This window comes from Agelaius tricolor, unplaced genomic scaffold (assembly GCF_023055355.1).
Source record: "Agelaius tricolor isolate 1412-34295 unplaced genomic scaffold, bAgeTri1.0.p SCAF_104, whole genome shotgun sequence".
In the NCBI taxonomy this organism is placed as follows: Eukaryota; Metazoa; Chordata; class Aves; order Passeriformes; family Icteridae; genus Agelaius; species Agelaius tricolor.
The window spans coordinates 25,318-52,678 of NW_027269364.1; the positions used below are offsets into that span (position 1 = coordinate 25,318).

At 62.0% G+C, this 27,361-nt stretch overlaps 1 protein-coding gene across 1 annotated transcript in view; it reads left to right on the forward strand.

The window, feature by feature from the left end:
• The window catches only part of HUWE1 (HECT, UBA and WWE domain containing E3 ubiquitin protein ligase 1), a 94,001-nt gene that overhangs the window by 13,765 nt on the left and 52,875 nt on the right, over positions 1-27,361 (forward strand). Inside the window, 20 exon segments of the mRNA XM_071419301.1 lie at positions 944-1,189; positions 2,126-2,259; positions 2,882-2,982; positions 3,670-3,876; positions 5,119-5,335; positions 6,223-6,345; positions 7,699-7,930; positions 9,998-10,225; positions 11,763-11,885; positions 12,686-12,781; positions 14,201-14,287; positions 14,289-14,471; positions 16,551-16,701; positions 18,224-18,353; positions 18,443-18,524; positions 19,806-19,982; positions 21,443-21,570; positions 22,521-23,037; positions 24,819-25,014; positions 26,402-26,569. Coding sequence (XP_071275402.1) covers positions 944-1,189; positions 2,126-2,259; positions 2,882-2,982; positions 3,670-3,876; positions 5,119-5,335; positions 6,223-6,345; positions 7,699-7,930; positions 9,998-10,225; positions 11,763-11,885; positions 12,686-12,781; positions 14,201-14,287; positions 14,289-14,471; positions 16,551-16,701; positions 18,224-18,353; positions 18,443-18,524; positions 19,806-19,982; positions 21,443-21,570; positions 22,521-23,037; positions 24,819-25,014; positions 26,402-26,569 — 3,526 coding nt within the window.

The window sequence follows — 27,361 nt, forward strand, 5'->3', positions numbered from 1 at the left end:
ATGGGCTGGGGGGCTGTGAATCCATCCTGGGGGGCTGCAAATCTGTCCTGGTATGGGCTGGGGTCTGCAAATCCATCCTGGTACGCCTGGGGGGCTGCAGATCCATCCTGGGGGGCTGTGAATCCATCATGGGGGGCTCAAATCCATCCTGGGGGGCTGCAGATCCATCCTGGGGGGCTCAAATCCATCCTGGGGCTGCAAATCCATCCTGGTATGGGCTAGGGGGCTGTGAATCCATCCTGGGAGCTGGAAATCCATCCTGGGGGGCTGCAAATCCATCCTGGTATGGGCTGGGGGGCTGCAGATCCATCCTGGGGGGAAGCAAATCCATCCTGGGAGCTGCAAATCCATCCTGGAATGGACCCTGATGACACTCTCTGTCCCCTCCGTGTCCCCAGTCACAGTCCCACGAGCCCAGGGTGCTCCAGGAGGGTTCAGTGACCCCCGGGAGGGTTCAGTGTCCCCAATGTCCCTTCTCTGTCCCCAGACCCTGTCCCACGAGCCCAAGGTGCTGCAGGAAGGTTCAGTGACCCCCAGGAAGGTTCAGTGACCCTCGGGAGGGTTCAGTGACCCCCAGGAAGGTTCAGTGACCCCCGGGAGGGTTCAGTGTCCCCATTGTCCCCTCTCTGTGTCCCCAGACCCTGTCCCACGAGCCCAAGGTGCTGCAGGAAGGTTCAGTGACCCTCGGGAGGGTTCAGTGACCCCCCAGGAAGGTTCAGTGTCCCCATTGTCCCCTCTCTGTGTCCCCAGACTCTGTCCCACAAACCCAAGGTGTTCCAGGAAGGTTCAGTGACCCCTCAGTGTCCCCAGTGTCCCCTGTCTCTGTCCCCAGTCACTGTCCCACGAGCCCAAGGTGCTGCAGGAGGGTTCAGTGACCCCCGGGAGGGTTCAGTGACCCTCGGGAGGGTTCAGTGACCCCAATGTCCCCTGTCTCTGTCCCCAGACCCTGTCCCACGAGCCCAAGGTGCTGCAGGAAGGGCTGGTGCAGCTCGAGGCCGTGCTCTCCGCCCTGGAGCCGCTGCACCGGCCCATCGAGGCCCCGGGGGGGTCGGTGCTGCTGCGGGAGCTGGCGGGGGCCGGGGCCGTGCCCGATGCCACCCTGTCAGCCCAGGCCACGCCCCTGCTGCACGCCCTGACTGCGGCCCACGCCTTCATCATGATGTTTGTGCACACCTGCAGGGTGGGCCAGGTAACGGGGCTGGGGTTGGGGGGGGTTTCAGTGGGGTTTGGGGGGGTTGGAGTGGGGTTTGGGGGGTTTGAGTGGGGTTGGGGGGAGTTTGAATGGGGATTGGGGGACTTTGGAATGGGGTTTGGGGGGGTTTGAGTGGGGTTTGGGGGGTTGGAGTGGGGTTTGGGGGGGTTTGAGGGGCTTGGAGTGGGGTTTGGATGGGACTCGGAGGGTTTGAATGGGGTTTGGGGGGGTTGGAGCGGGGTTTGGGGGGGTTGGAGCGGGGTTTGGGGGGTTTGAATGGGGGTTTGAATGGGGTTTGGAGAGTTTTAAAAGCAGTTTGAGGGGTCTTGGGGAGGGGTTTGGAGGGTTTGAGTGGGGTTTGGGGGGCTTGGAATGGGGTTTGGATGGGACTTGGAGGGTTGGAATGGGGTTTGGGGGGCTTGGGGAGGGGTTTGGGGGCATTGGAATGGGGCTTGGGAACTCCTAAATGGGGTTGGGGGGGGCTTGGGGGCTTTGAGTGGGGTTTGGGGGGCTTGGAATGGGGTTTGGATGGGACTTGGAGGGTTTTAATGGGGTTTGGGGGGGGTTGGCGTGGGGCTTGGGAACTCCTAAATGGGGTTGGGGGGAGGCTTGGGGTGGTTTGAATGGGGTTTGAGGGGTTGAATGGGGTTTGGGGATTTTGAATGGGGTTTGAATGGGGCTTGGAGGCTTGGGGAGGAGTTTGAGGGGCTTGGGGGATTTTGAATGGGGTTTGGAGGCTTGGGGAGGGGTTTGGGGGGCTTGGAATGGGGTGTGGGGGATTTTGAATGGGGTTTGGAAGGGGTCGAATGGGGCTTGAGGAGGTTTGAAAGGGGACTGGGGAGGTTGGAATGGGGTTTGAATGGGGTTTGAGTGGGGTTTGGAGAGGAGCTTTGGGGTCTCAGGGCATTTTGGGGTCCCGCTGTCCCCCCCCAGAGCGAGATCAGGGCCATCTCCGTGAACCAGTGGGGGTCCCAGCTGGGGCTGAGCGTGCTGGGCAAGCTGAGCCAGCTCTACTGCTCCCTGGTGTGGGAGAGCACCGTGCTGCTGTCCCTCTGCACCCCCAACAGGTACTGGGGACACTGGCAGGGACTGCGAGGGACTGGGGGCACTGGGGGGACACTGGGAGGGACTGGGAAGGGGTTGGGGGACACTGGGAGGGCACTGGGAGGGGTTGGGGGGCACTGGGCTGAGCCAGCTGTGTTGTTTGCTGGTGTGGTGCACCCCAAACAGGTACTGGGAGAACACTGGGAGGAACTGGTGAGGGTTTGGGTGGCACTGGGTGGGCACTGGTGAGGGTTTGGGGGACACTGGGAGGGCACTGGTGGAGGTTTTGGGGACACTGGGGGGACACTGGGCTGAGCCATCTGTGCTGCTCCCAGTGTCTGTATCCCCTTACCAGGTTACTGGGGGGCACTGGGGGGGCACTGGAGGAACTGGTGAGGGTTTGGGAGGCACTGGGAGGGCACTGGAGGAACTGGTGAGGCTTTGGGTGGCACTGGTGAGGCTTTGGGTGGCACTGGGTGGTGCTGCTGGAGGTTTTGGGGACACTGGCCTGATCCAGCTGTGCTGCTCCCAGTGTCCGTACCCCCCCCCCTTTCCAGGTTACTGGGGGGCACTGGGGGGCCCTGGGGGGGCTCTGTGGTGCCCAGGAGGTGCCCCCAGCCCCGTGACCCCCCCGTGCCCCCCCAGCCTCCCCCCAGGCTGTGAGTTTGGCCAGGCTGACATGCAGAAACTGGTGCCCAAGGAGGAGAAAACGGCCCCCAGCCCCCCCCAGGGCGGCCGCAGGCCAGGTGGGGCTGGGGAAGGGCTTGGGGGGCGTTTGGGGGGAGATTGATGGGGGGTTTGGGGGGTTTGGGGGGGGGTTGGGGGGATTTCTGGAGATTTTTGGGAGGGTTTGGAGGCATTTTTGGAAGGGTTTTGGGAGGGTTTGGGGGGATTCTGGGGGTTTTTGGGAGGGTTTGGGAGGGTTTGGGGGGATTTTGGGAGGGTTTGGGGGGATTTCTGGGGTTTTTGGGAGGGTTTGGGGGGGTTTGGGAGGGTTTTGGGAGGGTTTGGGGGGATTTCTGAGGGGATTTGGGGAGGGTTTGGGGGGATTTTTGGAGGTTTTTGGGGGGGTCTCTGTGGGAAAAGTGAATTTTGGGGGGATCTCTCTAGGAAATGTCAGGTTTGGGGGGAGGTCTCTGTAGGATTTCCCAGTTTTTTGGGGGTCTTTGTGGGCAGGGTCACTTTTGGGGGGTCTTTGTGGGAAGGGTCACTTTTGGGAGGGGGTCTCTGTAGGATTTCCAGTTTTTGGGGGTCTCTGTAGGAATTCCCAGTTTTGGGGGTCTCTGTGGGCAGGGTCACTTTTGGGAGGGGGTCTCTGTAGGATTTCCAGTTTTTGGGGGTCTCTGTAGGAATTCCCAGTTTTTGGGGGGTCTTTGTGGGCAGGGTCACTTTTGGGGGGTCTCCATGGGTCTCTCACCCCATTCCCCCCACAGAGGGCGAGGTGGAGGCCCCGGCTCCTGCAGGGGGGGTGGGCAGTGACCCCCCCCCAGCCCAGGGGCTGCTGGAGGGGATGGGGCTGGAGGGGGAGCCCCTGGCCCCCATGGAGACGGACGAGCCCAGCGCCAGCGACCCCAAAGCCAAGGCCAAGATCACCCCGGCCATGGCCGCCCGCATCAAACAGATCAAACCCCTGCTCTCCGGTGAGGGGGGACCCGAAAATGGGGCTGGGGGCTTCAGAAACGGCCTGGGGCACCCCAAAAATGGCCTGAGGGTCCTGAAAATTGGGGTAGGGGGCTTCAAAAATGGCCTGAGGGTCCTGAAAATTGGGGTAGGGGGCTTCAAAAATGGCCTGAGTGTCCTGAAAATTGGGGTAGGGGGCTTCAAAAATGGCCTGGGGGATCCAGAAATGGAGTTGGGGGCTTCAGAAATGAGATTGGGGGGTTCTGCAAACAGCCTGAGGGACCCCAAAACCAAGCTAAGGGACCCCAAAACTGTGTTAGGGGGCTCTAAAAATGGGTTGGGGGGGCTCCAGAAATGGCCTGGGGGACCCCAAAAATGGCCTGAGGGTCCTGAAAATTGGGGTAGGGGACTCCAAAAATGGCCTGGGGGCTCCAGAAATGGAGTTGGGGGCTCCAGAAATGGGGTTGGGGGGGTTCTAAAAACTGCCTGAGGGATCCCAAAAACGGCCTGAGGGACCCCAAAAATGGCCTGAGGGACCCCAAAACCAAGCTTAGGGACCCCAAAACTGTGTTAGGGGCCTCTAGAACAGCCTGGGGGATGCCAGGCATCTCAGCCCTGTCCCCTCTCAGGGGTCTCACTGTCCCCATGTCCCCACAGCCTCATCGTGGCTGGGCCGGGCTCTGGCCGAGCTTGTCCCCTTGTGTCCTTCTGTCCCCTGTGTCCCTCTGTCCCCAATATCCCTCTGTCCCCTGTGTCCCTCTGTCCCAATACCCGGGGTCTCACTGTCCCCTGTGTCACTCTATCCCCACCTGGGGTCTCACTGTCCCCATGTCCCCACAGCCTCATCGCGGTTGGGCTGGGCTCTGGCCGAGTTTGTCCCCTGTGTCCCTCTGTCCCCCGTGTCCCTCTGTCCCCCCTGTCCCTCTGTCCCCCCTGTCCCTCTGTCCCTCCCCAAGGGTCTCACTGTCCCCATGTCCCCACAGCCTCATCGTGGCTGGGCTGGGCTCTGGCCGAGCTTGTCCCCAGTATCCCTTTGTCCCCCGTGTCCCTCTGTTCCCTGTGTCCCCCACATCCCCTGTTTCCCTCTGTCCCCCGCCAAGGGTCTCACTGTCCCTGTGTCCCCACAGCCTCATCACGGTTGGGCTGGGCTCTGACCGAGTTTGTCCCCTGTGTCCCTCTGTCCCCTGTGTCCCCAGTGTCCCCCACGTCCCCTGTGTCCCTCTGTCCCCCCCCGGGGTCTCACTGTCCCCATGTCCCCGCAGCCTCGTCGCGGCTGGGCCGGGCTCTGGCCGAGCTCTTTGGGCTGCTGGTCAAGCTGTGCGTGGGCTCCCCGGTGCGGCAGCGCCGCAGCCACCACGCGGCCGCCGCCGCCCCCGCGCCCACCGCGGCCGCCCGCGCCACGGCCTCGGCACTGACCCGGCTGCTGACCAAGGGCCTGAGCTGGCAACCGCCCCCCTACACCCCCACGCCACGGTTCCGGTCAGTGACCACGGGGACAGCGGGGACAGTGGGGACAGTGGGATTGGGGATGGGAACAGGAAACTGGGATGGGATGGGATGGGATGGGATGGGATGGGATGGGATGGGATGGGATGGGATGGGAACAGGAACTGGGATGGGAACTGGGATGGGAACAGGAACTGGGATGGGAACTGGAACTGGGATGGGAACAGGAACTGGGATGGGATGGGAACAGGAACTGGGATGGGATGGGATGGGAACAGGAACTGGGATGGGATGGGATGGGAACAGGAACTGGGATGGGAACTGGGATGTGATAGGATGGGAACAGGAGCTGGGATGGGATGGGAACAGGAACTGGGATGGGAACTGGGATGGGAACAGGAACTGGGATGGGAACAGGAACTGGGATGTGATAGGATGGGAACAGGAACTGGGATGGGATGGGAACAGGAACTGGGATGGGATGGGATGGGAACAGGAGCTGGGATGGGATGGGATGGGATGGGATGGGGATAGGCACGGCCTCGGCGCTGACACAAGGGGCTGAGCTGGGAACTGCCCCCCTACACCCCCACACCACAGTTCTGGTCAGTGACCACGGGGACAGTGGGGGCAATGGGATGGGAACAGGAATGGGAATGGGCAGGGCTGGGAATAGGGTAGGGCTGAGGCTGGAACAGGAGGATCTGGGAGTGGGAATGGGGCAGGGAGGGTGCAGGAGAGGGGTGAGGTTGGGAATGGGGCAGGCTTGGAAAGGGGAAGGGCTGGGATTACAGGGACAGGGATGGAAGAGACAAGGACAGGGATAGGAACAGGGATGGCTCTGCCACCTCCAGGGACGGAGCTTGAGCAGTGCCTGTGCCCAGTGCCCTGCCCAGCTCTGACCCAGCCCGTGCCCCCAGGCTGACGTTCTTCATCTGCTCCGTGGGGTTCACGTCGCCCATGCTCTTCGACGAGCGCAAGTTCCCCTATCACCTCATGCTGCAGAAATTCCTCTGCTCCGGCGGCCACAACGCCCTCTTCGAGTGAGCTGGACACTGACCGGACACTGGACACTGAGCACACTGAGCATGGGCCCCAGACACTGCCCAGACACTGCCCATGGACCCCAGACACTGCCCAGACACTGACCATGGGCCCCAGACACTGACCATGGGCACAGGACATTGATTGTGGATGCTGACCACACACTGAGCATGGGCCCCAGACACTGCCCAGACACTGCCCAGACACTGCCCAGACAGTGCCCATGGGCCCCAGACACTGCCCAGACACTGACCATGGACCCTGAACCCTGCCCATGGACACAGGACATTGATTGTGGATGCTGACCACACACTGAGCATGGGCCCTGAACACTGCCCAGACACTGCCCATGGGCCCCAGACACTGAGCATGGGCCCCAGACACTGCCCAGACACTGCCCATGGGCCCCAGACACTGCCCAGACTGACCAGACACTGACCATGGGCACAGGACATGGACTGTGGATGCTGACCAGACACTGCCCATGGGCCCCAGACACTGCCCAGACACTGACCATGGGCCCCAGACACTGCCCATGGACACAGGACACTGACCATGGACCCCAGACACTGCCCATGGACCCCAGACACTGACCATGGGCCCCAGACACTGCCCATGGGCACAGGACACTGACCATGGACCCCAGACACTGCCCAGACACTGTCCATGGACCCCAGACACTGACCATGGACACAGGACATTGATTGTGGATGCTGACCACACACTGACCAATGCCCCTGGACCCTGACCCTGGACACTGACAGTGGACACTGGACAATGATCATGGACGCTGGACACTGACCACAGACCCAGACTAATTCTCCTGGACACTGACACTGATCCTGGGACCCCCCTGGGACATTGACCCCTACCCTGGACACTGACCCTGGACCCTGACCCTGGACACTGACCCTGACCCTGACCCTGGACACTGACCCTGGATACTGACCCTGACCCTGGACACTGACCCCTCCAACTCCCTTCCTGTGGGTGGGGGGAAACTCCCAACACCCCAAATCCCTTTTTTTCCCCCCCAGACACTTTAAGTGGTCACTCCCATGACCTCGGGGTCCCTCCCATGACCTCGGGGTCCCTCCCAACACCCCAAATTCCCCCCAGACCCTTTAACTGGTCCCTCCCATGACCTCGGGGTCCCTCCCATGACCTTGGGGGTCCCTCCCATGACCCTGGGTTCCCTCCCATGACCTCGGGGTCCCTCCCATGACCCTGGGTTCCCTCCCATGACCTTGGGGGTCCCTCCCATGACCCTGGGTTCCCTCCCATGACCTTGGGGGTCCCTCCCATGACCTCGGGGTCCCTCCCAACACCCCAAATCCCTTTTTCCCCCCCAGGACCTTTAACTGGGCGCTGTCCATGGGGGGCAAGGTGCCGGTTGGGGAGGGTCTGGAGCACCCTGACCTGCCGGATGGCACCGGTGAGTTCCTGGACGCGTGGCTGATGCTGGTGGAGAAGATGGTGAACCCCAGCACGGTGCTGGAGTCCCCCCATGCGCTGCCTGCCAAGGCCCCCCCGCATGGACACCCCCCCTTCAGCGCCCTGCGCTTCCTCGTGGTCACCCAGAAGGTGGGCAGGGGGAAAAACGGGGTTTGGGGAGGGGAAACGGGGTTTGGGGAGGGGAAATGGGGTTTGGGTAAGGGGAAATGGGGTTTGGGGAGGGGGAAATGGGGTTTGGGCAGGGGGAAATGGGGTTTGGGTAAGGGGAAATGGGGTTTGGGAAGGGGGAAATGGGGTTTGGGGAGGGGAAATGGGGTTTGGGAGGGGAAATGGGGTTGGGGAAGGGGGAAATGGGGTTTGGGCAGGGGAAATGGGGTTTGGGAACAGGAAATGGGGTTTGGGAAAAGGGGAATGGGGTTTGGGGAGGGGAAAATGGGGTTTGGGCAGGGGAAATGGGGTTTGGGAACGGGAAATGGGGTTTGGGCAGGGGAAATGGGGTTTGGGAACGGGAAATGGGGTTTGGGGAGGGGGAAATGGGGTTTGGGGTAAGGGGAAATGGGGTTTGGGAAGGGGGGAAATGGGGTTTGGGGAGGGGAAATGGGGTTTGGGCAGGGGGGAAATGGGGTTGGGGGAAGGGGGAAAATGGGGTTTGGGATGGGGAAATGGGGTTTGGGGAGGGGGAAATGGGGTTTGGGGAAGGGAAATGGGGTTTGGGGAAGGGGAAATGGGGTTTAAGGGAGAAAAATGAGGTTTGGGATGGGGGTAATGGGGTTTGAGTGGGGGGATATGGGGGTTGGGGGGGAAGCTGCAATTCCCCCCTCCCCAAAACCTGTGTTCCCACCTTGTCTCCTCTGTGACCCCACCATGTCCCCACCTTCTCCCTGCCATATTCCCACCGTGTCCCCACTGTATGCCCTCCATGTCCCCTGCCTGTTCCCACCATGTCCCCACCATGTCCCACCATGTCCCCACCTTCTCCCCACCATATCCCCACCGTATCCCCCCTATACCCCCACCGTGTCCCCGCTGTTGTCCCCACCATGTCCCCACCATGTCCCCACCTTCTCTCCACTGTGACCCCCACCATGTCCCCACCCATGTCCCCACCTTCTCCCCACCATGTCCCCACCGTGTCCCCCCCTATACCCCCCCGTGTCCCCGCTGCTGTCCCCACCATGTCCCACCATGTCCCCACAATGTCCCCACCATGTCCCCATGTCCCCACCATGTCCCCACCATGTCCCACCATGTCCCCACCTTCTCCCTGCCATGTCCCCACCATGTCCCCACCATGTCCCCACCATGTCCCCACCTGCTCCCTGCCACGTCCCCACCATGTCCCCACCATGTCCCCACCATGTCCCACCATGTCCCACCATGTCCCCACTGTGTCCCCACCATGTCCTTGTCTGTCCCATCATGTCCCCACCTTCTCCCCGCCATATCCCCACCGTATCCCCCCTGTACCCCCCCGTGTCCCCGCTGTTGTCCCCACCATGTCCCACCATGTCCCCACTGGCTCCCTGCCATGTCCCCACCATGTCCCACCATGTCCCCACCATGTCCCCACTGTGTCCCCACCATGTCCTTGTCTGTCCCACCGTGTCCCCACCTGCTCCCTGCCATGTCCCCACCATGTCCCACCATGTCCCACCATGTCCCCACCGGCTCCCTGCCATGTCCCCACCGTGTCCCCGCTGTTGTCCCCACCATGTCCCACCATGTCCCCACAATGTCCCCACCATGTCCCCACCATGTCCCACCATGTCCCCACCTTCTCCCTGCCATGTCCCCACAATGTCCCCACCTTCTCCCCACCTTCTCCCCACCGTATCCCCCCTGTACCCTGCCGTGTCCCCGCCGCTGTCCCCACCATGTCCCACCGTGTCCCCACCTGCTCCCTGCCATGTCCCCACCATGTCCCACCATGTCCCCACCATGTCCCACCGTGTCCCCACCATGTCCTTGTCTGTCCCACCGTGTCCCCACCTGCTCCCTGCCATGTCCCCCACCATGTCCCACCATGTCCCACCATGTCCCCACCGGCTCCCTGCCATGTCCCCACCGTGTCCCCGCTGCTGTCCCCACCATGTCCCACCATGTCCCCACCTGCTCCCTGCCATGTCCCCACCATGTCCCACCATGTCCCCACCATGTCCCACCGTGTCCCCACGGTTTTCCCCCGCGCGTCCCCAGGCCGCCTTCGCCTGCATCAAGCAGCTGTGGCAGCGGCGGCCGCTGAAGGTGTACGGGGGGCGCATGGCCGAGTCCATGCTGGCCATCCTGTGCCACATCCTGCGCGCGGAGCCGCTGCTGCGCGAGCGCCTGGGCCGCGAGCGAGAGGGGCCCGCGCCCGACGAGCCCGGGGCGGACGAGGGGGGAGCCCGCAGGGAGCCCCACGTCAACCAGCAGCAGCTGCAGCAGGTGTGGGGATGGGATATGGGGGGTGGGAGGGGGGAAATGGGGGTGGGAGGGGGAAAATATGGGGGTGGGAGGGGGGGAAATGGGGGTGGGAGGGGAAAATATAGGGGTGGGAGGGGAAAAACTGAGGGTGGGAGGGGAAAATAGGGGTGGGAGAGGAAAAATGGGGGTGGGAGGGGGGGAAATGGGGGTGGGAGGGGGAAAATATGGGGATGGGATGGAAAAATGGGGGTGGGAGGGGTAAAAATGGGTGGGAATGGAAAAATGGGGGTGGGAATGGAAAAATGGGGGTGGGAGGGGAAAAAATGGGGGTGGGTGGGGGGAAAATGGGGGTGGGAGATGTTGAAAAATGGGGGTGGGAGCTCAAAAACTGAAGGATGGGATGGAAAAAAACTGAGGGGGTGGGACAGAAAAGTGAGGGATGGGATGGAAAAATGGAGGTGGGAGGGGAAAAATGGGGGTGGGAGATGTTGAAAAATGGGGGGTGGGAGGCTGAAAACTGAGTGGTGGGATGGAAAAAATGGGGGTGGGAGGGGAAAAAATGGGGGGTGGGAGCTCAAAAACTGAAGGATTGGGTGGGACAGAAAACTGAGGGGTGGGACAAAAAAATGGGAGGTGGGATGGAGAAATTGGGGTGGGAGGGGAAGAATGGGGGTGGAAGGGGAAGAATGGGGGTGGGAGCTCAAGAACTGAAAGATAAGAGGTCAAAAAGTGAGGGGTGGGACAAAAAACTGGGGGGGTATGAGATGTTGAAAAATGGGGGGTGGGACAGAAAACTGAGGGGTGGGATGGAAAAATGGGGGTGGGATGGGAAAAAATGGGGGTGGGAGGGGGAAAATGGGGGTGGGAGATGTTGAAAAATGGGGGTGGGAGCTCAGAAACTGAAGGATGGGATGGAAAAAACTGAGGGGTGGGACAGAAAAGTGAGGGATGGGACAAAAAAATGGGAGGTGGGATGGAGACATGGGGGTGGGAGCTCAAGAATTGAAGGGTAAGAGGTCAAAAACTGAGGGGGTGGGACAAAAAATGTGGGGGTATGAGATGTTGAAAAATGGGGGGTGGGACAGAAGAATGGGGATGGGAGCTCAAAAACTGAAGGATGGGATGTCAAAAACTGAGGGGTGGTACAGGAAACTGAGGGGTGGGACAGAAAACAGGGGTGGGACAAAAAACTGTGGGGTATGAGATGTTGAAAAATGGGGGGTGGGAGGCTGAAAAACTGAAGGGTGGGATGGAAAAATGGAGTAGGTGGGACAGAAGAATGGGGGTGGGAGCTCAAGAACTGAAGGATGGGATGTCAAAAACTGAGGGGTGGGACAAAAAAAATAGGAGGTGGAAGGGAAGAATGGGGCGGAAGAGAAAAACTGGGGGGGTGCGATGGCAAAATGGGAGGTGGGAGGTCCCACCAGCTCCTCCTCAAACCCCTCCCCGTGGCCCCCAAACCCCTCCCTGTGCCCCCCAAACCCCTCCCCATGCCCCCTAAACCCCTCCCCATGCCCCCCAAATCCCCCCCTGACCCCTGTGTGTGCCCCCTCCCCAGCTGATGGACATGGGTTTCTCCCGGGAGCACGCCATGGAGGCCCTGCTCAACACCAACACCATGGAGCAGGCCACCGAGTACCTGCTCACCCACCCACCCCCGCTCATGGGGGGCTCAGCACGGGTCAGTGGGGCTGGGGGGGCACAGCTGGGGGGGCTGGAGCGGGGAAAGGGGAAATGGGGGGGGTTTGGGGGGGGTCCTGCAGTGGGGGAAGGGAGATAAGGAGGGTTTGGGGCATCAGCGAGGGGTTTGGGGGGTCCTGCAATGGGGGAAGGGGAAATGGGGGGGGTTTGGGGGGGATCTCAAGAGGTTTTTGGGGGGTCCTGAGTGGTTTTTTAGAGGTTCCTGGGGGGGTTTGGGAGGGATCCCAAAGGGTTTTGGGGGGGTCCCGAGTGTTTTTTAGAGGTTCCTGGGGAGTTGGGAGGGATCCCAAGGGGTTTTTGGGGGTCCCGAGTGTTTTTTAGAGGTTCCTGGGGAGTTGGGAGGGATCCCAAGGGGTTTTGGGGGGTCCCGAGTGTTTTTTAGAGGTTCCTGGGGGGGTTTGGGAGGGATCCCAAGGGGTTTTGGGGGGTCCTGAGTGTTTTTTAGAGGTTCCTGGGGGTTTGGGAGGGATCCCAAGGGTTTTAGGGGGTCCTGAGTGGTTTTCAGAGGTTCCTGGGGGGGTTTGGGAGGGATCTCAAGGGGTTTTGGGGGGTCCTGAGTGGTTTTTAGAGGTTCCTGGGGGGGTTTGAGGGTGAGGTCCTGGGGAATTTTTGGAGTGCTTTGGGAGGGATTTGGGAGTTCCTGGTGGATTTTGAGGTGGTTTGGGTGGTTTTTGGGGTACCTGGGGGTTTTTGGGGGTACCTGGGGGTTCTTGGGATGCTCTTGGGGGGGTTTTGGGGTGTTCTTGGGGGGTCCTCACAGCCCCTGATGCTGCCCCCCAGGACCTGAGCATGTCAGAGGAGGATCAGATGATGAGAGCCATCGCCATGTCCCTGGGCCAGGACATCCCCATGGAGCAGCGCGCCGAGTCCCCAGAGGTGGGACCCCCAGAAACCCCAGTTCCTGTCCCAAAACCCCATTTCCTGTCCCAAAAACCCCATTTCCTGTCCCAAAAACAAAACCCCATTTCCCTGCCCCAAACCCCAGTTCCCTTCCCCAAACCCCAGTTCCCTTCCCCAAACCCCCATTTCCCTGCCCCAAATCTCCACTTCTCCCACATTTCCCTGCTCCAAACCCCCATTTCTGCCCCATTTCCCTGCCCCAAACCCTCATTTCTCCCCCATTTCCCTGTCCCAAACCCCATTTCCCTGTCCCAAACCCCCATTTCTCCCCCATTTCCCTTCCCCAAACCCCATTTCCCTTCCCCAAACCCCCATTTCCCTTCCCCAAACCCCATTTCCCTGTCCCAAACCCCATTTCCCTGCCCCAAACCCCATTTCCCTGTCCCAAATCCTATTTCCATACCCCTATTTCTCTCCCCAAACTCCCATTTCTCCCCCATTTCCCTTCCCCAAACCCCATTTCCCTGTCCCAAACCCCCATTTCTCCCCCATTTCCCTGTCCCAAACCCCCATTTCCCTTCCCCAAACCCCCATTTCCCTTCCCCAAACCCCATTTCCCTGTCCCAAACCCCATTTCCGTGTCCCAAATCCTATTTCCATACCCCTATTTCTCTCCCCAAACTCCCATTTCTCCCCCATTTCCCTGCCCCAAACCCCATTTCCCTGTCCCAAACCCCATTTCCCTGTCCCAAATCCTATTTCCATACCCCTATTTCTCTCTCCCAAACTCCCATTTCTCCCCCATTTCCCTGTCCCAAACCCCCATTTCTCCCCCATTTCCCTGCCCCAAACCCCATTTCCCTGTCCCAAACCCCCATTTCTCCCCCATTTCCCTGCCCCAAACCCCCATTTCTCCCCCATTTCCCTGCCCCAAACCCCATTTCCCTGCCCCAAACCCCATTTCTCCCCCATTTCCCTGCCCAAACCCCCATTTCCCTGCCCAATACCCTCATTTCTCCCCCATTTCCCTGTCCCAAACCCCATTTCCCTGTCCCAAATCCTATTTCCATACCCCTATTTCTCTCCCCAAACTCCCATTTCTCCCCCATTTCCCTTCCCCAAACCCCATTTCCCTGCCCCAAACCCCCCATTTCCCTGTCCCAAACCCCATTTCCCTACCCAATACCCCCATTTCTCCCCCATTTCCCTGCCCCAAACACCATTTCCCTGTCCCAAACCCCCATTTCTCCCCCATTTCCCTGCCCCAAACCCCCATTTCCCTGTCCCAAACCCCATTTCCCTGCCCCAAATCCTATTTCCATACCCCTATTTCTCTCCCCAAACTCCCATTTCTCCCCCATTTCCCTGTCCCAAACCCCCATTTCTCCCCCATTCCCCCTCACATACCCCATTTCTGCCCCTTTCCCCCCCCTCCTCACCCCATCTCCCCCTCAGGAGGCCGCGTGCCGCAAGGAGGAGGAGGAGCGGCGGGCGCGGGAGCGGCAGGAGGAGGAGGAGGCCAAGTGCCTGGAGAAGTTCGAGGGGGGCCGAGCCCCTGGAGGCGGCCGAGCTCGGGGCCTTCACGGACTCGATGCTGCCCGGCTGCTCTCAGCTGCTGGACGAGCTGCCCGACACCGTGTACCGCGTCTGCGACCTGCTGATGACGGCCGTGCGCCGCAACGGCCCGGCCTACCGCGACAGCGTGCTCAAACAGGTGGTGCAGCAGGTATGGAGCCCTAAACCCGGCCTAAACCTGCCTTAAACCCAGCCTAAACCTGCCCTGAACCTGCCCTGAGACCCCTAAACCAGCCCTAAACCCACCCTGAACCAGCCCTGAGACCCCTAAACCCACCCTGAACCAACCCCGAGCCCCCTGACCCCAATGATGGCCGTGCGCCGCAACGGCCCGGCCTACCCGGGACAGTGTGCTCAAACAGGTGGTGCAGCAGGTATGGAGCCCTAAACCCGGCCTAAACCCAGCCTAAACCTGCCCTGAACCTGCCCTGAGACCCCTAAACCAGCCCTAAACCCACCCTGAACCAGCCCTGAGACCCCTAAACCCACCCTGAACCAACCCCGAGACCCCTGACCCCAATGATGGCCGTGCGCCGCAACGGCCCGGCCTACCCGGGACAGTGTGCTCAAAGAGGTGGTGCAGCAGGTATGGAGCCCTAAAGCCAGCCTAAACCTGTGCTAAACCCAGCCTAAACCCATCCTGAACCAGCCCTGAGACCCCTAAACCAGCCCTGAGACCCCTAAACTTGTGCCAAACATAGCCCAAGACCCACAAACCTGCCCTGAGACCCCCCCAAACCTGCCCTGAGACCCCCTGAACACCCAGGTGTGCCAGGTGCCCCCCTGAACCCCACTGACCCCTGAACCCCACTGACCTCTCCTGACCACCCTGAACCCCACTGACCCCTGATCCCCACTGACCCCTGAACCCCACTGACCACCACTGACCACCCTGAACCCCACTGACCCCTGAACCCCACTGACCCCCCTAAATGTTACTGACCCACTGAACCCTGCTGACCCCCACTGACCACTCGGCTCCCCCAGATGTGGGAGCTCCTGCTCAAGGCAGCTGTGCCTCAGTGACCCCCCCTGATCCCCCTGAACCTGGCTGACCCTTGACCCCCACTGACCACCACTGACCCCCACTGACCACCACTGACCCCCACTGACCACCCTGGCCCTTACTGACCACTGATGCCCCAGGTGTGGGAGGTGGCCAATGTCCTGATCAAAGTGGCTGTGCCCCAGTGACCCCATAACCCCAGTGACCCCATAACCCCACTGACCACCTTGATCCCCACTGACCCCATAACCCCAGTGACCCCATAACCCCAGTGACCCCATAACCCCACTGCCACCTTGATCCCCAGTGACCCCATAACCCCACTGCCCACCTTGATCCCCACTGACCCCATAACCCCAGTGACCCCATAACCCCAGTGACCCCATAACCCCACTGCCACCTTGATCCCAGTGACCCCATAACCCCACTGCCCACCTTGATCCCAGTGACCCCATAACCCCAGTGACCCCATAACCCCACTGATCCCATAACCCCACTGCCCACCTTGATCCCCAGTGACCCCATAACCCCACTGACCCCATAACCCCACTGACCCCATAACCCCAGTGACCCCATAACCCCACTGACCACCTTGATCCCCAGTGACCCCATAACCCCAGTGACCCCATAACCCCAGTGACCCCATAACCCCACTGCCACCTTGATCCCCAGTGACCCCATAACCCCACTGCCACCTTGATCCCCACTGACCCCATGACCCCACTGACCACTTTGATCCCCACTGACCCTGCTGCCCCCTGACCCCACTGACCGCTCATTCCCCAGGTGTGGGAGCAGCCGATGTCCTGATCAAGGTGGCCATGCCCCCAATGACCCCCCTGACCCCTGACCCTGCTGACCCCTGACCCCACTGCTGACCCCTGACCCCACTGACTGCTCATTCCCCCAGGTGTGGGAAGCAGCTGATGTCCTGATCAAAGTGGCTGTGCCCCAGTGACCCCTGACCCCCACTGGCCCCATGACCCCACTGACCACCTTGATCCCACTGACCCCATGACCCCACTGACCACCTTGATCCCCACTGACCCTGCTGCCCCCTGACCCCACTGACCACTCATTCCCCCAGGTGTGGGAGCAGTCGATGTCCTGATCAAGGTGGCCATGCCCCAGTGACCCCCCTGACCCCTGACCCTGCTGACCCCCTGACCCCACTGCTGCCCTCTGACCCCACTGCTGACCCCACTGACCGCTCACTCCCCCCAGGTGTGGGAAGCAGCCGATGTCCTGATCAAGGCGGCCGTGCCGCTGACCACCAGCGACACCAAGACGGTGTCAGAGTGGATCAGCCAAATGGCCACGCTGCCCCAGGCCTCCAACCTGGCCACGCGCATCCTGCTGCTCACCCTGCTCTTCGAGGGTACCCCAAAACCCGGGGGGGACCCCAAAACCTGGGGGAGTGACCACAAAACCTGGGGGGAGTGACCACAGAATGTGGGGGAATGACCACAAAACCTGGGGGAGTGACCACAAAACCTGGGGGAGTGACCGCAAAACCTGGGGGCTTAACCCCAAAAGCTGGAGGAGTGACCCCAAAACCTTGGGGGGGGTTAACCCAAAACCTGGTGGGGTTAACCCCAAAACCTGGGAGGGTTAACCCCAAAAGCTGGGGGAGTGACCCCAAAACCTTGGGGGGGTTAACCCAAAACCTGGTGGGGTTAACCCCAAAACCTGGGGGAGTGACCACAGAATGTGGGGGAATGACCACAAAACTTGGGGTGAACCCAAAACCTGGGAGGGGCAGCCCAAAACCTGGGGAGTGACCCCAAAACCCGGGGGAGTGACCACAAAACCTGGTGGGGTTAACCCCAAAACCTGGGGGAGTGACCCCAAAACCTGGGAGGAGTGACCACAGAATGTGGGGGAATGACCACAAAACTTGGGGTGACCCCAAAACCTGGAAGGAGCAGCCCAAAACCTGGGGAGGCCCCCCAAAACTTGGGGGAGCACCCTGGGGTCCCTGGGCCTCACATCCCTCACAAAAGGGCCGGGTGTTTGCCAGGGGTGACTCATTTTCCAAAAATCCCGAGGTTTGGGGTGGTTTTGGGGTGCTTTGAGGGTGTTTTGGGGGTGTTTGGAATGGTTTTGGGGGTGCTGGTGTTTTTGGGGTGCCCCAGGAGCTGAAGCTGCCCTGTGCTGTCATGGTGGGGTCCAGCTGCGTGCTGGTTTCCATGGATATTTTGGGGTATTTTGGTCGGGATTTTGGGGCTGTTTCCATGGATATTTTGGGGCTGTTTCTGGGTATTTTGGTCGGGATTTTGGGGCTGTTTCCATGGATATTTTGGGGCTGTTTCTGGGTATTTTGGTCGGGATTTTGGGGCTGTCTCGATGGAAATTTTGGGGCTGTTTTTGGGTATTTCGGTCGGGATTTTGGGGCTGTTTCCATGGATATTTTGGGGTGCTGATGTGGTTTTTTTTGGGGTGCCCCAGGAGCTGAAGCTTCCCTGTGCTGTCATGGTGGGGTCCAGCTGCGTGCTGGTTTCCGTGGATATTTTGGGGCTGTTTCTGGGTATTTCGGTCGGGATTTTGGGGCTGTTTCCATGGATATTTTGGGGCTGTTTCTGGGTATTTCGGTCGGGATTTTGGGGCTGTTTCCATGGATATTTTGGGGTATTTTGGTCGGGATTTTGGGGCTGTCTCGATGGATATTTTGGGGTGCTGATGTTTTTTTTTGGGGTGCCCCAAGAGCTGTCATGGTGGGGTCCAGCTGCGTGCTGGTTTCCGTGGATATTTTGGGGCCGTTTCTGGGTATTTCGGTTGGGATTTTGGGGCTGTTTCCATGGATATTTTGGGGCTGTTTCTGAGTATTTCGGTCGGGATTTTGGGGCTGTTTCCATGGATATTTTGGGGTGCTGATGTGGTTTTTTTTGGGGTGCCCCAGGAGCTGAAGCTGCCCTGTGCCCGTGTGGTGGAGTCCAGCTGCGTGCTGGACGTGCTGATCAAGCTGCTGGAGGTGGTGCAGCCCTGCCTGCAGGCCGCCAAGGAGCACAAGGAGGTGCAGACCCCCAAGTAAGGAGTGACCCCTCCCAGACCCCCCCCAGAACCCCCCAAAATCCTCCCCAGGATGCTCTCACAACTCTTGTGCCCCCCAAAACCAGGTGGATCACCCCCGTGCTGCTGCTGATTGATTTCTATGAGAAGACGGCCGTGTCCTCCAAGCGCCGCGCGCAGATGAACAAGGTGGGGGTCCTGGGGGTCCTGGGGGGAATTTGGGGGGTCCTGGGGGGCTGGGAGGGGACATGGGGGGGTCCTGGGGACGCGTGGTGGGGCTGGGATGGGAGTGGAGCAGCCAGAGTGACACAGGAGGTGACACACAAGGTGCAGGGGGTGACAGGGGGTGACACAGGGGGGGACACGGGGGGGACACAGGGGGTGACACACAGAGTCCTGGGGGACACAGGGGGGGACACAGGGGTGACACAGGGGGGGGACACAGGGGGGGACACAGGGGTGACACAGGGGGGGACACAGGGGGTGACATGGGGGTGAGACAGGGGGTGACACACAAGGTGCAGGGGGTCACGGGGGGTGATACGGGGGGGACACAGGGGTGACACAAAGGGTCCTGGGGGACACAGGGGGTGACACACAAGGTGCAGAGGGTCACAGGGGTGACACAAAGAGCCCTGAGGAGGACCCTTGGGGTCCTGGGGGACACAGGGGGTGACACAGGGGTGACACAAAGGGTCTTGGGGAGGGGACTTGGGAGTTCTGGGGGGATACAGGGGGTGACACAGGGGGTGACACAAAGGGTCCTGGGGGACACAGGGAGTGACACAGGGGTGACACAGAGGGTCCTGGGGAGGGGACTTGGAGTTCTGGGGGACAAAGGGCGTGACACAGGGGTGACACAAAGGGTCTTGGGGGACATGGGGAGTGACACAGGGGATGACACACAGAGTCCTGGGGGACACAGGGGGTGACGTGAAGGGTCTGGGGTGACACGGGGGTGACATGAAGGGTCTGGGGTGACACGGGGGGTGATGTGAAGGGTCTGGGGTGACACAGGGGTGATGTGAAGGGTCTGGGGTGACACGGGGGGTGACGTGAAGGGTCTGGGGTGACACGGGGGGTGATGTGAAGGGTCTGGGTGACACAGGGGGTGATGTGAAGGGTCTGGGGTGACACAGGGGATGACACACAGAGTCCTGGGGGACACAGGGGGTGACGTGAAGGGTCTGGGGTAACACGGGGGGTGACACGAAGGGTCCTGGGGTGACACGGGGGTGACGTGAAGGGTCTGGGGTGACACGGGGGGTGACGTGAAGGGTCTGGGGTGACACAGGGGTGATGTGAAGGGTCTGGGTGACACACAGCGTCCTGAGGGATACACGCTGTCCCTGTGATGGGCACAGTGACCTCACACCCCCAGCACACCCAGCACCACCCGGGGCAGGGTTTGGGGGGCACACGAGGGGCTCCAGGCCGCTGACCCCCCCCCCTCCCCTCGTGCCCCCCCAGTACCTGCAGGCCACTGGCAACAACTGGCGCTGGTTCGACGACCGCTCCGGCCGCTGGTGCAGCTACAGCGCCAGCAACAACAGCACCATCGACGCCGCCTGGCGCGCCGGGGAGCCCAGCGTGCGCTTCACGGCCGGCCGGCGGCGCTACACCGTGCAGTTCACCACCATGGTGCAGGTGAGGGGCTGGGGATGGCCTGGGGGGCATGGGGACACGGGCTGGGGTCAGCCAGGACATGGGGACACAGCCCTGGGGCATGGGGACACACCACTGCACCGTGCAGTTCACCACCATGGTGCAGGTGAGGGGCTGGGGACGGGCTGGGGGGCGTGGGGACACGGGCTGGGGTCAGCCAGGCCATGGGGACACAGCCTGGGGTCAGCCAGGACATGGGGGACACAGCCCCAGGGCTTGGGGACACGGATCTGGGGTCAGCCAGGCCATGGGGACACAGCCCTGGGGTGTGGGGACACAGCCCTGGGTCATGGGGACACACTGCTGCACCGTGCAGTTCACCACCATGGTGCAGGTGAGGGGCTGGGGACAGCCTGGGGGGCATGGGGACACAGCCTGGGGTCAGCCAGGACATGGGGACACAGCCCAGAGTGCAGGGACACAGCCCCATGGCATGGGGACACAGCCCCGGGTCAGGGGGACACACTGCTGCAGTGTTCATTTCACCACCATGGTGCAGGTGAGGGGCTGGGGACAGCCTGGGGGGCATGGGGACATGGCCTGGGGTCAGCCAGGCCATGGGGACACAGCCCTGGGGTCATGGGGACACAGCCCGGGGCATGGGGACACAGCCCTGGGGTCAGCCAGGACATGGGGACACAGCCCTGGGTCATGGGGACACAGCCCCAGGTCATGGGGACACAGCCCTGGGTCATGGGGACACAGCCCCGGGGCATGGGGACACAGCCCTGGGGCGTGGGGACATGGCCCAGGGTCATGGGGACACAGCACTGGGGCATGGGGACACAGCCCCAGACCATGGGGACACAGCCCCATGGCATGGGGACACAGCCCTGGGTCATGGGGACACAGCCCTGGGGTCAGCCAGGCCATGGGGACACAGGCCAGAGTGCAGGGACACAGCCCTGGGTCATGGGGACACCCTGCTCCAGCATGCAGTCCACCACCATGGTGCAGGTGAGGGGCTGGGGGCCATGGGGACATGGCCCATTGTCATGGGGACACAGCCCAGAGTGCAGGGACACAGCCCAGGGTCACCCAGAGCAGGGGGACACAGCCCAGAGTGCAGGGACACAGCCCAGAGTGCAGGGACACAGCCCAGGGTCACCCAGGGCAGGGGGACACAGCCCAGAGTGCAGGGACACAGCCCAGAGTGCAGGGACACAGCCCAGGGTCACCCAGGGCAGGGGGACACAGCCCAGAGTGCAGGGACACAGCCCAGGGTCACCCAGGGCAGGGGGACACACCCCTAAGGGTAGGGGACAGTCCCCAGGTGCCACCCAGCCCAGGGGAACACAACCCCGGTGTCACCCACTGCAGGGGACACCTGCTGATATCACCTCCTCATGGGACAGGGACACCTCATGGCCGAGGGACACCCCTGGTGTCACCCCATGGGGAGGGGCCCCGGTGTCACCGCTGTCCCCCCCCGGTGTCCCCAGGTGAACGAGGAGACCGGGAACCGGCGCCCGGTGATGCTGACGCTGCTGAGGCCCCCCCGCACTGGGAAGGGCCGCGACGAGGGGGGGCGCCGAGGACCCCGACGGGAAGGGCAAGGATGAGACCCCCGGTATGGGGCTGGGAGGGGGTCTGAGAGGTCATGGGGGGCATCTGAGGGGTTTTGGGGGAGTCTGAAGGGTTTTGGGGGGGGGCAAGGAGGTTATGGGAGTGTTGGAGGGGTTTTGGGTGGTCTGAGGGGGTGATGGGGAAGGGTCTGAGGAGTTATGGAGGAGTCTGAGGGGTTTTGGGGGTGGTCTGAGAGGTGATGGGGAAGGGTCTGGGGGGTCATGAGGGGGTCAGAATGGTCATAGCAAGTCCTAGAGACCATGTGGGGGTCAGAATGGCCATGGGGGGGTTACAGGGGCCATGGTGGGGTCAGAATGGCCATAGGGGGTCAGAATGGCCATGGGGGGGTCAGAATGGTCATGGGGGGGTCAGAATGGCCATGGGGAGTCAGAATGGCCATGGGGGGGTCAGAATGGTCATGGGGGGGTCAGAATGGTCACGAGGGGGTCAGAATGGTCATGGGGGGTTACAGGGGTCATGGTGGGATCAGAATGGTCATGGAGGGTCAGAATGGTCATGGGGGGTTACAGGGGTCATGGTGGGGTCAGAATGGCCATGGTGGGGTCAGAATGGCCATGGGGGGTCAGAATGATCATGGGGAGTCAGAATGGCCATGGTGGGTCAGAATGGCCATGGGGGGGTTACAGGGGCCATGGAGGGATCAGAATGGCCATGGGGGGTCAGAATGGCCATGGTGGGATCAGAATGGCCATGGGGGGGTTACAGGGGCCATGGTGGGGTCAGAATGGCCATGGTGGGATCAGAATGGCCATGGTGGGGTCAGAATGGCCATGGTGGGATCAGAATGGCCATGGGGGGTCAGAATGGCCATGGGGAGTCAGAATGGCCATGGGGGGTCAGAATGGCCATGGGGGGGTTACAGGGGCCATGGTGGGGTCAGAATGGCCATGGGGGGGTCACAAGGGCCTCAAGTGCGTGCCCAAGACCCCCCAGCCATACCCACCTCCCCAAACCCACCCTCCTCACCCCTTTCCTCATCCCCACAGCTCCAGACCCCGCTTCTACAGACGAAGACCCCCCCTCCACCACCACCACCACCACCACCAGCACCACCACCAGCACCACCAGCACCACCACCACTCCCACCGCCCCCTGCCCGTCCCCTCCCTGCCCCACTCCCACCCCCGAGGAGCCGCGGGACGAGCCCGGCGCGGACGCCGAGGCTCCGGTGCGGGGCCTGGCGGAGGAGGCGGTGCCGGCCGTGCTGCGGGCGTGCGTCAGCATGCTGGGGGTGCCCGTGGACCCCGACACGCTGCACGCCACGCTGCGCCTGTGCCTGCGCCTGACGCGGCAGCACAAGCACGCGCTGCTCTTCGCCGAGCTGCGCTCCACGCGCACCATCCTGGCCCTGACGCAGAGCTCCGGCTTCACCGGCTTCACCCCGCTCGTCACCCTGCTCTTCCGGCACATCATCGAGGATCCCTGCACGCTGAGGCACACCATGGAGAAGGTGAGGGGTGGGGGAAATGGGGAGAGGGGGATTGGGGGTGAAGAGAGGGGGATTGGGGAGCTGGGGTGAAGAGAGGGGGATTGGGGAGATGGGGGTGAAGAGAGGGGGACTGGGGAGATGGGGGTGAGGGGGATTGGGGAGATGGGGGTGAAGAGAGGGGGATTGGGGAGATGGGGGTGAAGAGAGGGGGATTGGGGAGATGGGGGTGAGGGGGATTGGGGGGCTGGGGGTGAAGAGAGGGGGATTGGGGAGATGGGGGTGAAGAGAGGGGGATTGGGGAGATGGGGGTGAGGGGGATTGGGGAGATGGGTGTGAAGAGAGAGGGATTGGGGGGCTGGGGGTGAAGAGAGGGGGATTGGGGAGATGGGGGAGAGGGGAATAAAAGGAAAGGGGATTGGGGGGCTGGGGGTGAAGAGAGGGGGGGAGTGGGGGGCTGGGGGTGAAAAGAGAGAGGGGGCCTGGGGGTGAGAGGATTGGGGGGCTGGGGGAGAAGGGAATAAGGGGAGAGGAGAATTGGGGGGCTGGGGGAGAGGGGATGGGGAGCTGGGGGTAATGGGAGAGGAAATTGGGGGGCTGGGGGAGAGGGGAATAAAAGGAAAGGGGATTGGGGGGCTGGGGGAGAGGGGGATTGGGGTCTGGGGGAGAGGAGAATAAAAGGAAAAGGGATTGGGGGGCTGGGGGAGAGGGAATTGGGAGAGAGGAGAGGGAATTGGGCTGGGGGAAAGGGAGATAAAGGGAGAGTGGAACTGGGGGGTTGGGGGAGAGGGGAGAGGAGCTGTAGGGGACACTGGGGACAAGGAGATGAGGAAATTGGGATCCAGGGGACAAGGGGATCAGGGAACTGGGGGTCATGGGGACAAGGGAATCAGGGAGTTGGGGGTCATGGAGATCAGGGGATCAGGGAATTGGGATCCAGGGCACAAGGGATCAGGGAATTGGCATCCATGGGACAAGGGGATCAGGGAATTGACATCCAGGGCACAAGGGGATCAGGGAATTGGCATCCATGGGACAAGGGGATCAGGGAATTGGCATCCAGGGCACAAGGGGATCGGGAAATTGGGGGGTCATGGGGACAAGGGGATCAGGGAATTGGGGGTCATGGAGATCAGGGAATTGGCATCCAGGGGACAAGGGGATCGGGGAACTGGGATCCGGGGGACACGGGGATCAGGGAACTGGGATCCAGGGGACAAGGAGATCAGGGAACTGGGGGTCATGGGGAAAAGGGGATCAGGGAATTGGGATCCAGGGCACAAGGGGATCAGGGAACTGGGGGTCATGGGGAAAAGGGGATCAGGGAATTGGGATCCAGGGCACAAGGGGATCAGGGAATTGGGATCCAGGGGACAAGGGGATCAGGGAATTGGGGGTCATGGGGACAAGGGGATCAGGGAACTGGGATCCAGGGCACAAGGGGATCAGGGAACTGGGATCCAGAGCACAAGGGGATCAGGGAGCTGGGATCCAGGGCACAAGGGGATCAGGGAATTGGGATCCAGGGGACAAGGGGATCAGGGAATTGGGGGTCATGGGATCCAGGGGATCAGGGAACTGGGATCCAGGGCACAAGGGGATCAGGGAACTGGGATCCAGAGCACAAGGGGATCGGGGAATTGGCGCTCTGGGGCCAGCAGGGCCAAGGAGGGCTCTGCACCTCAGGGGCTCCCGGCTCCCCTGGGAAGCTCTCCCGGGGGTGCCCCTCTGGCCCCGTGCTCACCGTGTCCCCACCGTGTCCCCACCGTGTCCCCGCCGTGTCCCCGCCGTGTCCCCGTGCCCAGGTGGTTCGCTCAGCAGCCACGAGCGGGGCGGGCAGCACCACCTCGGGGGTGGTTTCTGGCAGCCTGGGCTCTCGGGAGGTGAATTACATCCTGCGGGTGCTGGGCCCCGCCGCCTGCCGCAGCCCCCACGTCTTCACCGAGGTGGCCACGGGCTGCATCCGCATCGCCCTGCCCGCGCCGCGCGGCTCCGGCACCGGTGAGGAGCGCGGGGCTCTGGGTCCCTGGAACCCTGGGGAGGCTCTGGGGACCTGGAACGGGCTCCTGGAGGGGAGCCTGGGATTTGGGGGGGATCCTGGGGAGGGTCTGCGGACCTGGAACGGGCTCCTGGAGGGGGCTGGGATGTGGGGGGGATCCTGGAGGGGAGCCTGGGATGTGGGGGGGATCCTGGGGAGGGTCTGGGGACCTGGACCAGGCTCCTGGAGGAGGCTGGGATGTGGGGGGATCCTGGAGGGGAGGTCTGGGATGTGGGAGGGCTCCTGGAGGGGGTCTGGGATGTGTCTTGGGAGGGTCTTGGTACCTGGAACAGGCTCCTGGAGGGGGCTGGGATGTGGGGGGATCCTGGAAGAGAGGTCTGGGATGTGGGGGGGAATCCTGGAAGGGGGATCTGGGATGTGGGGGGGGATCCTGGGGAGGGTCTGGGGACCTGGAACAGGCTCCTGGAGGGGGTCTGGGATCTGGAATTTTGGGGAGGATCCTGGAGAGGGTCTTGGTACCAGAAACAGGTTCCTGGAAGGGGACATGGGGGGGGCTCCTGGAGGGGGGCCTGGGATGTGGGGAGGATCCTGGGGAGGGTCTGGGTACCTGGAACGGGCTCCTGGAGGGGGTCTGGGATGTGGGGGGATCCTGGAGGGGAGCCTGGGGTGTGGGGGGATCCTGGAGAGGAGGTCTGGGATGTTGGGGGATCCTGGAGAGGAGGTCTGGGATGTGGGGAGGATCCTGGGGAGGATCTGGGTACCTGGACCCGGCTCCTGGAGGGGATGTCTGGGACGTGTGGAATGGGGACAGGAACATGGGGGGAATCCCAGGGGTCCCTGGCATCTGTAGTGAGGTCCTGTGAGGATTCATGGAGGGGATCCCAAGGTGCCTCAATCCCCAAAAAATGGGGTTTCAAGGGTGTCTCAGAACAGGGGTCCCAGGGGTGCCTCTCTCCCCACAAATGGGGTCTTGGGGGTCCCTTTACCCTCAGAATGGGGGTCCCAGAGGTGCCTCTCTCCCCACAAATGGGGTCTTGGGCCTTTACTTTCAGAACAGGGGTCTCTCAGAATGGGGGTCCCAGGGGGTGCCTTTATCCCCCAAAAATGAGGTCTTGGGGATCCCTTTACCCTCAGAACGGGGGTCCCAGAGGTGCCTCTCTCCCCAAAAATGGGGTCTTGGGGGTCCCTTTACCCTCAGAATGGGGGTCCCAGAGGTGCCTCTCTCCCCACAAATGGGGTCTTGGGGGTCCTTCTATCCTCAGGATGGGGGTCCCAGAAGTGCCTCCACTCCCCAAAAACCATCATCCCATCTCATCCTCATCCCCAACCAAACACTCCTGAGGATCCCCCCAAATCCCTGACTCCCCGTTTCCCCCCCCAATTTCCCAGCCTCTGACGACGAGTTTGAGAACCTGCGGATCAAGGGGCCCAACGCGGTGCAGCTGGTGAAGACCACGCCGGCCAAGGCGGCCGCGCTGCCGCCCATCCCCGAGCCCATCCGCGACGTCATCTACGACATGCTCAACGCCCTGGCTGCCTACCACGCCCCTGAGGAGGGTACGGGGGGCTCAGGGGGCTGGGGGGACTCGGGGTGGGCAGAGGGAGGAGTGGGGAGCACGTGGAACAGGAATTGGGGTGTCCTGTGCAATGCCCTGGGTGCCCACCACACCCCTGTGAGTGTCCTGTGCAATGTCCTGAGTGCCCACTGTGCCCCTGTGGGTGTCCTGTGCAATGCCCTGGGTGCCCACCATGCCCCTGATGAGGGTACGGGGGGCTCAGGGGGCTGGGGGGGTTCAGGGTGGGCAGAGGGAGGAGTGGGGAGCACGTGGAACTGGATTTAGGGTGTCCTGTGCAATGCCCTGGGTGCCCACTGTGACCCTGATGAGGGTTCAGGGGGTTCAGGGTGGGCAGAGGGAGGAGTGGGGAGCACATGGAACTGGATTTAGGGTGTCCTGTGCAATGCCCTGGGTGCCCACCACACCCCTGTGGGTGTCCCTTGGGGGACTTTGAGAACCCCCTCAATAGGGGCAGACACCCCCAGAGAAATTTGGGGTGCAGAGGGAGGAGTGGGGTGCACGTGGAACAGGAATTGGGGTGTCCTGTGCAATGCCCTGGGTGCCCACCACACCCCTATGGGTGTCCCTTGGGGGACTTTGGAAACCCCCTCAATAGGGGCAGACACCCCCAGAGAAATTTGGGGTGCAGGGAGAGGTATGGGGAGCACATGGAACTGAAATTGGGGTGTCCTGTGCAATGTCCTGAGTGTTTGCCAAACTCTGACAAAGCTTTGGGGGGTTGGGGAACCCCTACAATGGGGGCAGACGCCCCCAGAGAAATTTGGGGTGCAGA